At 45.9% G+C, this 12,617-nt stretch overlaps 1 protein-coding gene across 1 annotated transcript in view; it reads left to right on the forward strand.

The window, feature by feature from the left end:
- Positions 1–12,617, forward strand: part of Ngf (nerve growth factor) — a 51,204-nt gene that overhangs the window by 21,711 nt on the left and 16,876 nt on the right. The window contains exon 2 of the mRNA XM_050157552.1: positions 7,198–7,409. Within this exon, the coding sequence (XP_050013509.1) occupies positions 7,378–7,409 (32 nt within the window). The 5' untranslated portion in view covers positions 7,198–7,377. The remainder of the gene's footprint in view (positions 1–7,197; positions 7,410–12,617) is intronic.

Genomic DNA, 12,617 nt, shown 5'->3' on the forward strand with positions numbered 1-12,617 from the left:
TGTATGGTGTGTGTGTGTGTGTGTGTGTGTGTGTGTGTGTGTGTGTGCCTACCCTCTGTGAGTACCGGCATGCACATACCGCAGCTTGCTTGTGGAGGTCTGAGGATAACCATGGGTATTGATCACTTTATTTATACATTGTTTGAGACAGGCTCTCTTGCTGGTCACTGCTGTGCCTGCCAGGAGTCTACTAGAGAGTCTCCTGTCTCCAAGACAGAGACTAGAGATACCCGCAACCTCATCCAGCTTCACTTGTGTTCAGAATTTCTGAACTTAGGTCCTCATGCTTGCATGGTCAACATTTACCCCTTAAACAATGTTTGAAAGAAGGTGCCAGGGTAGAGGGCTTCAATTGTCTTCTTTTCTGAGTCTATGAGATAGATGGGAATACAAAATAAACAAAAGCATCCAGGGCCCGGCCACAGTCCTCTAGCTTCTGCCAGCTGTTAGCTCTCTTCTCAGCTTCCCTCCAAGTTGTGCTCAAGATGGCATGGCAGGTAGTAAGAACTGGAAAGAACCGTAATAATCACCTCAGGTCATTTTACAGACACATCGCCCAATGTCACAGGGAAGCAAAGACGTGGCTGGCCTCAGCTCTTGAGGCTTCTCCCTCTTTCCACTCTGACAGATGGCCTTGCTCCTGGCTAATCTATAATGGCATTGACTTCCGAGATGATCTCATGATGGCACGCAGGCAGTAGCCCACCCCTGGGCCTACCGCAGGTACTTGATAATGGCCTGATCAGACCTCTGATGTGCCAAGTAGCTGCCGAGAGGTGTAGATTAGAAGCGAAATAACAGAGTCCTTGCCCTCAAAACATTTCCGGAGACTTAGCAGGGAAGGGACAGCAGGGGTATGGGAATTTTCCGGAGGGGAGATTTGTGTACTTTAATTTACAGATGAAAACATGAGAAAGGAATTGCCCAGTGAGCCCCAGTGGACTAGTCCTTCAGGCTTCTCACCCCAGATAGAATTAATAGTGTGCATTTATTTCTCTCGCTTATATTTACAGCCCTTGACTTCTTCTTTAACTCCAAATTTCTGCATTGGCCACCTCCTCACACTCGTATGTCCAACACGAACTATCTCAAATGCAGGTGTGTGAGTGTGTAAGCTTTTGAATTTAGCATGCCCAACCCTAGCTCTCGATTCTGCCTCTCCACCCCGCTCCTTCCCCGGTGATTTCCGCCTCGATGGATATGCCCTCCATCTAGCGAAACGCTGGAACACTTGAGTCTCTCATTCCCCTCAGTTTCTCCTCGCCGCACATCACAGTCCATCAGAACCTCCCACTGACCTTCTTCCTCCAGCATCTCCCATGCACAATGCGCTCTTCTCCACCTACGGTGGTGTCACCGCAGCCCAGGCTGCAGTCACTGCCCACCCGGATGATTGCAGAAGCTGCTTCAGTCACCCTTCGCTCCCCTTTCCACGTGTTCAGCTGGAGCGCTCCCTTTCAAACACTCCAAGCTGTGCCCCATTCTTGCTCAATACCTTCTCAGGGCTTCCTTACCTCTTTCATAATAAAGTCCAGACTCTCTCAGGACTACAGCACCCTGTCAGAGCCAGTTACGCTTGCCCATCACAGCTGACCTCTGCTGACGCTGCCTGGGCCATAGAAGAACACCCGTGGTTCTCAGCCACTGCCTTTGCTACCTCTCAGAAGTCCACTCAGGCCTCCTTGCAACCAGTACTGCACAGAAAGACCAAACTGGCACTTTTTCAATTCTAAAATGATTCCTATACTTGGCCTTTTCCAAACATATCACCAACTGACATTTTGCTGTCTACTGCTTTACTTTGTTTGCTAGTATTTGAGAGCAGAGAACTTTTTGTTCTGTTCACACCTGTATCTCATCTCTAGGAAAATGCCTTCGCACATAGTAGGTGCTTAGTATGGAAATGCTGTGAACGTAAGTCAGCAATGTACTTTCCTGCCATAATTCACTTGGGTGGTTGTGCTTAGCAAATGCCCTGCTTAGGTGGGTGGCATTAACCCCTGCAATCCCTGCAGCATCAAGCTTGGTGCACCCGCAGGACAACAGGTGCTCCTTACATGAGTGTTGGATTATATAAAATGGTTGTCCAGTACCAGTCACAAATTATGTGGTTTCAATCTGGTGCGCTTTGGGTTACAATGGCTGCAAAGAAACACTGACCAAAGCAGCATGGGGAGGAAAGGGTGTCTTTGGCTTACACTTACACATTGTAGTTAGTCAGTGAAGGAAGTTAGGACAGGAACTCAAACAGGGCAGGAACCTGCAAGCAGGAGTTGATGCAGAGGCCATAGAGGGTGCTGCTTACTGACTTGTACTCCATGGCTTGCTCACCCTGCTTTCTTATAGAACCCAGGACCAGAAGTCCAGGGATGACACCACCCACAATAGGCTGGGACCTCCTCCATCAATCACTAATTAAGAAAATGTCCTACAACTGGATTTTATAAACATATTTTCTCAAATGAGGTTCCCTTCTTTCAGATGACTCTAGCTTGTGTCAAGTTGACATAAAACCAGTCAGGACACATGCCATCTGAAAGAAGAATTGTACCCAAGGATGAATTTTTTAAAAGATTTTACCTGGGTTCCATTAGAACCTGGGGCACAGCTCTTTGGAAGAGGAACAGCACAAATAGCCGTCATGTGACTGAAAATGTGGGCAGCAGCTGTGTTGCACCAATAGTCACGGCTGTCTGCAGTGACCTTTAGCTGGGCCTGAGCACGCACGGCCAAGCTCTGGGGAAAGAGGCAGAAGCCAATGTGACCCAAGAGTTGACTGGGTCTGAGCAGCCAAGGTCAAAGGGTCTGTCACAGAGGGAAGTTTATGTCATTTGTCTGCCTCAGACCCATGTAGACAAACCAGTGAGTGAGATACACGAAGAGTTCTGCTCCTGTCCACTTCGGCACTTCACAAGAGTGGGACTGCTGGGTCCCTTGACTTTGGGCTCACGCCCATCTGTTTGTGTGACGGGTAGGGGCTCCCACGGTGCCATCCTTGGGACCCACGCCTAGTATTGGGGAGACTGTGATATAATGAGGTCTTTCCAATTAATTGGTTCCTTTATGAGGAGCAGAGTTACACAGAACGCAGGGTTGTGAGTGGAGATCGAACACAACACAATGCACTCAGATCATTTGACAAATTTATCTTAAAATCAAAACTTCTTGTAAAAAAGAATGACTTATCTCTGTATTCAACTCTTTCCTCAGGCTCAAATACTTAAAGAGAAATCATTCACAAAATGTGTCACTGTCTGTTTATATCTTCTCCTGATAACAACAGAATGTCTTTAACTCCCCAGGTCACTATCACTTATTTGGGGACATATTTGTCTTTTAATAAAAACTCTTTGGCATCTGGAAGACTTGTTTCAAAATTGATTTTTAAAGAAAGAAAGAAAGAAAGAAAGAAAGAAAGAAAGAAAGAAAGAAAGAAAGAGAATCATACACTTGAAAGATACATGAAACTGAAAGACAGACAGAGAAACAGAGAGACAGACACACAGAGAGACAAAAAGAAAGAGACAGAGAGAGGGAGGAGGGAGAGAGAGAGGGAGAGAGAGAGAAAGGGAGAGAGAAAGGGAGAGAGAGGGAGGGAGAGAGAGAGAGGGGGAGAGAGAGAGAAAGGTTGAATAAGGTAAAGAAGCTTGCTATGATGGGGAGTTTTGCTTTTGCTAAGTGGGTCGCTGCCCACTCCTGACCCTGACCACTGGAAACTGCCAAGAAGCCCACCAGAATCAAAACAAGTGCAGAATCTCAGAGTGGCAAACTGCAGTTGTCTTGGATCACCCGAGGGGTCAGCAGCCAGTGGTCTGCTGAGAACTCATCAAGTCCAATTGAGTGGTTTAGGGCAAACGACGTTTAAAAGACAAAAATACAAGCCCAGTGAGAATATTAAGAAAAGACTTGTCCAGAGTTTTTAAAAATATGCACCAAGGACTTGAATCATTCCAACAGGCCAAAGCAGAGCTCCCTAAACCACAAAGAAGGCACGTACCGAAGCTACTTAAGTGAGCCAGGAAAAGCACCCGGGTCCGTTTTTCATTCTGACCTGCTGAGAGGGATAGGCAGTCTCCCTCTCGCCAGAAAATCCCAGATTGCAGTTTAGTGTACACGTCTCTTTTTCTCCAGCTCTGATCAACGCAAGGAACCATTTTCTTGGATAATTTAGATTACTGTCAAAGTGAATTTCTTGGGGTATTGGTTCAAGCATGCACTTCCAAGTTTTCATCAATAAAAAAGTTGATCCCCTAATGAAATAAGTCTGATTCCAAGTAAATGAAATGTTGGAGAAGCCAGTGCCAGCTGGTGTATGGGAGGCACTGAGCAATGAAAGTCGTCCCTAACCCAGGAGCTCCTAAATGTGTTTGACTATGGAGCCAGTGTTAGCGACCCTTTTATTTCTGTGACAAAATACCCAGCATGAACAGCTTGCAGGGAAGCATGATTTCACGATTTCAAGAATGAATTCCAAGGTCAGTTAGAGTCATTGCCTTGGGCCTGAGGCAAAGATGTCATGGAGCTGGCAGTATGTGGAGGATGAGGTAGCAAGGAAGCCGAGAAGGGATCAGAGACAAGCCTTAACCTTCAAGACCGTGCCTCCCGTGACCTACTGCTTCCAACTAGGTTCTGTCTCCAGAACTTTCTATAGCCCCCTAACAGTCTCACCAAGCTATGATTCTGCCTATGGGTTAATGCATTCATGGAGGCGGGGCTCTCAGAGTTCAGTCTCCTCACAGTGACTGAGCCTGCCCATTAGGAAGCAAGTCTTCAACATGTGAGCCTGGGTGTGGGAGACACTTCAGATAAAAACCTTAGCAGAATCTTTGCTTCACCAAAACTCTTCTTTAATATTTCTAGCATGGGCAAGACCTTCCTGTGGTGCCCACTTGCTGTTGTTCATCCATTGGCATATTACATGGACATTTCTTTGCCTCTACAGACCAGATCCTACCAAGACACCAAGACAAATAAGAGGGAAATGCCAAAGTCCTGGCTTGCTGGTAGCTGTTAGTGTAAGGGAAGAGAGGACCATTTAGACAGTAGCCACACTAGCATATGGTACAGGCTTTCCTGACCCCTTCATTTACAACCTAAAGGGTTTGCTAACGATTCCTATGCCCTTTTCTTACCCATCTCCCTCCATGTTGTTTACTGCTAAGGGCAAGACTCATTCCCTCAGGTTCTTAGCATGGGATAGCTACCTAATAGGATGGCGAATGGATACCTGTTGATTGATTCAAGATCAATACTGAACAGAATGTTCTATTTTGAGTTTTGAAATGATAGGAGTCTTTTTCAATTATTGGTACAGTCCTGTGCCTGCAATACTAAGGTGGACCACAGAATTATCAAGTAACTCATTGGCTCTGCTTTTCCAGAGTCATCTTAATGTCATAGAAGTAACAAAGTAAGTGTGCCACTACCCCTCCTAAGGAGAAGTCACAGCAAACAGAAGCAGAATTGCTCTCTGCCCCCGACACAGCTAAAGGGTTGCCACTTAGAGCACACAATCAATTTGTAAGCAGAGAATAGCCAAGCTTCTGATTTTACATATGAGCATCCTGGAATCAAGTGAACATTTAGTTACTCATGGTAGAATTTGGTACAGATTAGGGTTAGCCACAATTGGGAACACTTGGGGACTTGTTAATTTCTTACTGGCAATTTCACTGTAAACTCTCTACATAAATTTCAGATTTGAACTTGGCATTGTCGTCCAGATTTTATGCACATTTATTTGATTTATATATGCCGGGCGGTTACTAATTGTACAGCCATTAAGCACCTCTGATGCTTTAATGACCTGAGAATTCTTCACAGCCACAAAAGCTTCTTTTCCTAAGTGAATGAGAACGTGAATTAAGAGGGGGATAGTTCCCCTTGGGTTCCCTTATGAAACAGCAATATGGCATTCATATTATCTGTGCTACTGACTTGTGGGGTCAGATGGTTCTCTATAGTAAAAGACTCTCTGGGTGTTAGAGGAAGTCTGTAGTATCCTGAGCCCCTACCCACTAGACGCCTCCAGCTCCCCAGCTACCTGCTTGCTGGTCTGAAAGAAAGTCTTCAGACACTGGCAAATGTTCCCTGGGGTGGGAAGAGGTGAGGGAAACCTCTCTTGACTGAGAATCACAAAAGAAATCCAGGTAATTAAAGTTTGTTCCAGACCAATGGTGTGAAGTCTACATCCCACGGGTGAGCCAGTGGTTTGTGCTGAGAGAATGGAGCTTTAGAACAAGGCGAATCTATCTTTCTAGTCTTTGTGGCTCGGGACAAGTTATCTGTCTTCCCAATCTGTATGAAAGGTGTCTGCTCCACAGCCGTGGCAAGCAATAGTGAGCCAGGCCCTAAAAGAAATGTCCTAGAATGGTGTCTGGGGAATAGAAGGCAGGCATTAAGTACCCAGCTCCCTTCCTCCTCTCCCTTCCTCCTCCTCCTCCAGCTACCCTTCTCTCTCCCTCCAGCCTTTGCCCTGGTGTCTGGAATGAACACAGCCAAATTCTATGCTCTACAAATGTCTTGGTGGTTTATTTTCAATTTCCCCTTCTAAAGAACAGATCTGTAGGAGCTAATATTATATCCAAACCTTATGTGAGCTTTGTAGAACAGAACAGTATAAGCCAGCAATGGGTGAATGAGAGCCTGAACCCCCAGCCTTTTTCCCTCATGCACTCAAGAACGGTCTAATGTAAGGGATGAATACGCACATTGCAACCATTCTTCAGTGACTCATTCTGCGATAAGATTGTAACTTGCCTAAACAGAGGCACAAGTGCCATCTGCCACCCAAACCCATCTTAAGTCCTCCAATAGACCTGGTTACATACTCAGTAACACTGTCTGAGCCTTTGCAGAATGAAGCAGCCCCAGCTAGGCACCAAGGGGAGAAGGCTAAAGGTGGAAACAGTTTTGGTGTAGTCCGGAGCCTGGGGACCCAGAGAGAAGACATATGGAAAGGCTTACGGACCTTATTTTCATTATGAAGGCATTATAACCACATTACTAGCCACTTGGAGAAAGAGGCAGGGGTGGAGGGTGGTGGAGGGTGGGGTTCATGCCGAGCTCCCACACTCTGTACAACTGTTTTCGTTTACACACCGCCTTCCAGGCCCGACTCCTATGTGTGTGTGTGTGATTTCCTTGGCTGCCATGGTTTCACACACATTCTCCTCTACGCTCTTGACTCTTTGCTAGGTTGCCAGTACCCCTCTGTGCTCGCTGGACTCGCGGGTTTCATGTCTACTAACTGCACAGACACTCGTGAAAAAGATTCTGCACGAAGTAACTAACTGTCCTGTGAAGAGTTAGTGTCTGGTTCCTGCGATTGAAATTTTCTAGTGGGGAAAGAAAGAAAAAGGAGTGAAACTTTTCCCAATGAAGGAAAACATCTCAGAGGTAACTAGCAGGTAAGAAGCCAGGAGCGTTCTACAGCTTAATATGAAATTAGGAAATTATTTTTAAAGATATCACTTGGATTATAAAAGCTAATTATGGAATATTGCAATAAAGTATGAAGTATAGAAAAGCATAAGCAATAAAAATTTACTCATAGTCCTTTAATTCAACTATTAACTTTATTCCCTTCCAGATTTTTAATTAACTATTAACTTTTTTCTCCAAGTCCATCTTTTCCATATGCATCTATCTAAATTTAGTTTTATTATTATAACATTTTCACAACGAGGGTCACTAATCGTTAGGCTATAGAGCTTACTAGTCTACAAGGCAGTCAGTGAGCAGATCTACTTAGCAAAATAAAGTATTCTTCCTAGAGTGCAGAGGTGGCTGTCTGTAGGCTATTGGATTTCTCCCCCATCCACACTCCCACACACAGCAGTCCATCCAGGTGTTGCCTCTGTCCATCCTCCCTGGCAGCAGACATCTCTCTAGTAGCCCCATCCAAAAGAGTGTGGCAGGGCTGCATTCAAAGCCAGACCATAAGAGATCTGTGAAATGCAGTCACAGTTCCCTTGCACACCCTTCAGAGGGTCCAAGCCTGGGGCACAGCATTGTAAGTCCAACCTGTTCATTTTATCTCCCTTACGGAAAAGGATCGTATTCTTCAGCTGAGCATCAGTTGGCTTCAAAAGAGACCATGTTGTCTAAAACCGGCAAATCATCAGTTGCAATATCAGGCAGGATGAAGGGCTAATGGGAACCAACTGCAACGGAAGACTGTATTGTATGAATAATGTGTATTTGTGTACGCAAGTCTCTATCTTCAGCATTTGATAGAATGATATTCATTTTCTTTCCCTTTCCCTCTCTCCCTCCTTTTTGCCCACCCCTCCCTCTTCTTTCTTTCCTCTTCTCCTCTTCATGTTTATTCTTTATGATTGCATGTAGGTTATGGGCACAGACATTTGATTCTATAAGCAGAGCTATTACCTTTATCCATCTCATATAGGCATTTGCTACTCAGAACTGGAAGTCCCTAATCTATGGACCAGTCTTTTAGCTGAATGTCAGTGGGGCTGAGGTAGCACCTGCCTCTCTTTTAGTTCTGCCCACTCATCCCAGATGTGTCCCCTGCAACACTGGAGAAAAGCTCTTCCCCCTTGCCTTGTGGACAGCTTTGCTAAATATATAACATCCCCAATTCCAGCCATGTTTGTCCCAAGGTGCCTTCCAGTGGTCTCAATTTCCTAGTTGGCCATTAACATCCATCGCTCTGGGAAGGAAGGAGAAGGGGTCTTGAGAAGATCCTGTGCTTCTCTCAGCCCAGAGCAGGAGCGACAAGGACCTGGAAATGGCAGTGGCTCGGAGAAACGGCGGAAGGTTCCCAAGATGGCCTCTCTGCAGCCCCAGCTCCGGCAGGCTGCATCCCAGATTTATGGATGGCACCTGGCGGAACAGTGATGCAAACCCAATGTGAAATCCAAGTACATCCTCATCTATCTCTGTTTGGATTTGGTTTTGAGTTTTATTAATGACAGTGGATTTGATTAAACAAAGTTTACACTGTAACCAGCTCCAGCTGGACCGGAGCATCAGTGGGAAACCCCAGTTCCCCTGATGTCCTTTTGTCCTTTCCGCTCTTGATTTCTTTCCAAAGCATTCTCTCTGAAGCTGATAATGGTGAGGTCATACAATCTCATTTATTTCCAGGGCCAGTCTGGCTCATCCAGCCTGGAGGCCTTGGGATGAAGGGCTTTTATGTTGGATCCGCTGTGAGTCTGCAGTGTGGCCTTGCCCCTAACCTGTGTGATGAAATCAGTCTGAGAAGGCAATGCTATCACTGGGTTTGGGCTCAGATTTGGGGTTTTCTCAGCAGAACACACACTGTGATAGACTGGTCACTGAAACATCACCAGGACTGTCTTGTAAGGTTACCAGAAGCTGATTCAGTGAGACTTGGTGTTGTTGGCAGAGTTGTTACTTGTTATGAATGACTGTGATTACCTACTCTTTGGGTCTTTTCTCTGGGGACATTTAGAAATCCCATCTCCCCAACACAGGCTAAGGAGCGTGGATCTGCTTACAGTTTGTGTGGTTGTTTCTCGCTCTCGTCTTCAAAACCTTCTCTCAGCCTGTACCGTATTCTAGATTCGCCATTTCCCTGGTCGCCTTCCAGGACAATCTTCTTCCCTCTCGCCCGGCCTCTCCACCTTTGGATCTTGCTCTCCATCCTTCCTTTGAGTTATCCACTTTCTTCTGCCTCTCCTCATCACCCTTGATGTTGTTCTCCAGTCTCTTCCTTTTCTTAATTGTTCCTTGTGTGTGTGTGTGTGTGTGCATGTGAGTGTGTGTAGATGTACATGTATCTCTATGCACAAATGTGTAGAGTCCAGAGATTGATGTCAGAGGTCTTCCTCAATTGTTCTCTACCTTATATTTTGAGACAGGCTCTCTCTCTCTGACCCTGGAGTTCACTGGTTGGTTAGCCTGGCTCTCTCTCTGACCCTGGAGTTCACTGGTTGGCTAGCCTGGCTCTCTCTCTGACTGTGGAGTTCGCTGGTTGGCTAGCCTGGCTCTCTCTCTCTCTCTCTCTCTCTGACTGTGGAGTTCGCTGATTGGCTAGCCTGACTGGCCAGCAAATCCCAGAGGCCTTCCTGTCTGTACTTCCACGGCACTAGGACTTTAGGCACATGCAATCACGCACCCAGATTTTTACATGGTGCTATGGATCCAAACTCATGTTCACAGGTGTGTGCCCACACTTCCCTGAAGGAGTATTTTTCCAGAACTCTCCATTGCCTCTTACTGTAGCTTTGTCCTGCTCTTCCTGATTTCTCAGTTTCCTTCTACGATGACTTGGTCTTTCCTAAGGGTAGGCCAAATACCGAGTGCCAGGTTGATCTGATTCCGTCTGATCCGGACTCATCCATTCTCACCACTACACTCGCCAGGCTCCAAGCTGATGGGAAATGAGATGGGCAACTCACTCTCTCTCTATCCCCGATCTGGGATCAGCCCCAATTTGACCACTAATTAAAATCAGCAGATCCAGTACCAGGGGCAGGGTCCCTTCCACTGCCAGCATTAGTCAGATTTCCCATGGCGCTTGTGAGGCAGGGCCAAGCGGTGTGATTAACGGCCAGCGTGTGTCCTTCTGAAGTGACTGCCAAAATGGCATTGTTACTCTGTAGGTGATAGCCACGTCTCACTGCTAAAGAGCCTTCTGCTTGTCGCCTTAGTATTTACTGTTCCTGAGACTCCGAAAGAAGACCATTACCACATCTCCTTTAGTGGGTTTCTAGAGGCAGCAAGCTGGTGGGCTAGCTGAACTTCCAGACTTTACAAGGCAAATGCTTACAATGAACACCAGCGGTTTGCTGTGTGCTTAGCAATGGGATCTCTAATATAAAGCCACCCGCTCAATCCAATAGGGCAAATCACAAGGAAGCACTCCCTTCCATTAGGCGGCCTATTGCTTTTCAAGGTATGAGACTCTTAGTCTTTTTGAAAAAGAGTATTCCACCTGCTAAGAATCAAAGTGTCTACATCTTCCTTGAAAAACAATCTTGCTGTTCACTGAACGTTTCTTTTGTGGGATTTACTTCTGTTAAAGGTGGTCTCAGCTGTGGAGAGCACGAAGCCTGGACAGTTGACTCCTAACTGAGTGTTTCCCACGAACCGAGGGAGTAAATTCAGCATCCGGATTGACCCCTCTTCTGCTCTGCCATTTGCCATCCGATATCTCCATGTTTCTCTCTGCTTGGTGGTTTCTTGTTTTAGAAAGTGACAAACAGAGTGGGAGAAACTGTATGTTTTGGACTAAAAATTAAATCATTAGGATGGATTTTTATTCTTGTCGCCTGGAATTCTACTCTGGTTCTGATTAAGCACAACAAAGATATTGTATTTGATGCTTTCCTGCGAATGTATGAAATGGTTTGCTATTGCATGTCCATGAATGGAAATATTAGCAGACCATGCTTGGCTCCGGCCTCTGGCTTTGTCTTCACACCCAAAAAGCCAATCAACAGAGAGTCGCATCCCCAGCACAGGGCAAGTAGCTCCCATCTTGCCTGTGGTATTTCTTGATGGACACAGAGAAGGAATTGTGTTTAAAAAAAAATTGTAGGAGTAAAAGAAATAGCTACGTTCTGATTTCTATAGCATTCTCAGTAAAGAGCAACGGAACATTTCTAAGTCACCAGTCTCCCATGGCTATTCCATTCCCCTCAGAATACTGGGTCCCCCCACACCCCATTTCTGGTGGCTGGAGCATTTTGGTGAGAAGGGAGGGCATTTGTTCTCTGGCTCCTTCAAGGAAAGACTCGTGACAGAGAAGTGGAGCTATCACAGTGTTCTAGACACCTGTCCTACATATTTTTGTTTGTTTAGAAACCGGGTAAGTTTAAGAAAAGAAAAATGTATAAAATACAAGGTATCCATTACTCATGTCACAGAAACAGAAGTCAATACTCTGCAGCAACCTTTGAGCCTTTGCATTGATGGGAGCAGGGTGTGGCGTGGCTGCAAGCGGCTGTCACTGAGTGACAGCTTGAGCTTCTACTTCTGTAAAATGGGGGAACGCTGACCTCAGAAGAGCTGTAGTATTTTTACGTAGGAAGCCCCTCTATGTTGTTTATCACTCGTAGTGTTAGATGGACCTGCTCACAACCCACAGTTTATGCCAGGGAAGCACCTAACATGCTAACACACAGCACTATTTAACCTTGACTCTCATACCTGTATAATGAAACTGTGGGCCTTAGGTGACTCTCAGTGGGACCTCTGTCCCCTCCCTGTCCTATCTTCCCACAAGTCCCAATTCACGCCCAATGTTGGTGCGCTCTTCATAGTGACCAGAAGGAATAAATGACAAGAAAGGAGAACCCAGGGCATCCTCTCGGGGCACCTGGCTAGCCACTACACACATGGAGCTGAAAGGGCCTGACCTTTACTCTCAAGGAGTTAGCTCCCCTATCTCAAGTAGGAGCCAATTATTTCCATAGAACTTTTATACTTTGAAGGAGGAGGGGATTCACAGAGAGATTTCCTCTCTGCAGGATCCTAAGTGCTAGTTCAACCTGTCTTCAGCTAGGAAAAGCCTCACACTGGCCTGTAAAAACTGCATACATATTTAACAATTGCATCAGGAAACGGCAAGGCCCTGCCTCGTTTTTGAGAAACCAGGAATATAATTCCTCATTTGTTTTTTTTTT

This window comes from Alexandromys fortis, unplaced genomic scaffold (assembly GCF_014885135.2).
Source record: "Alexandromys fortis isolate MF-2015 unplaced genomic scaffold, M_Fortis_MF-2015_v1.1 scaffold_78, whole genome shotgun sequence".
Taxonomy (NCBI): domain Eukaryota; kingdom Metazoa; phylum Chordata; class Mammalia; order Rodentia; family Cricetidae; genus Alexandromys; species Alexandromys fortis.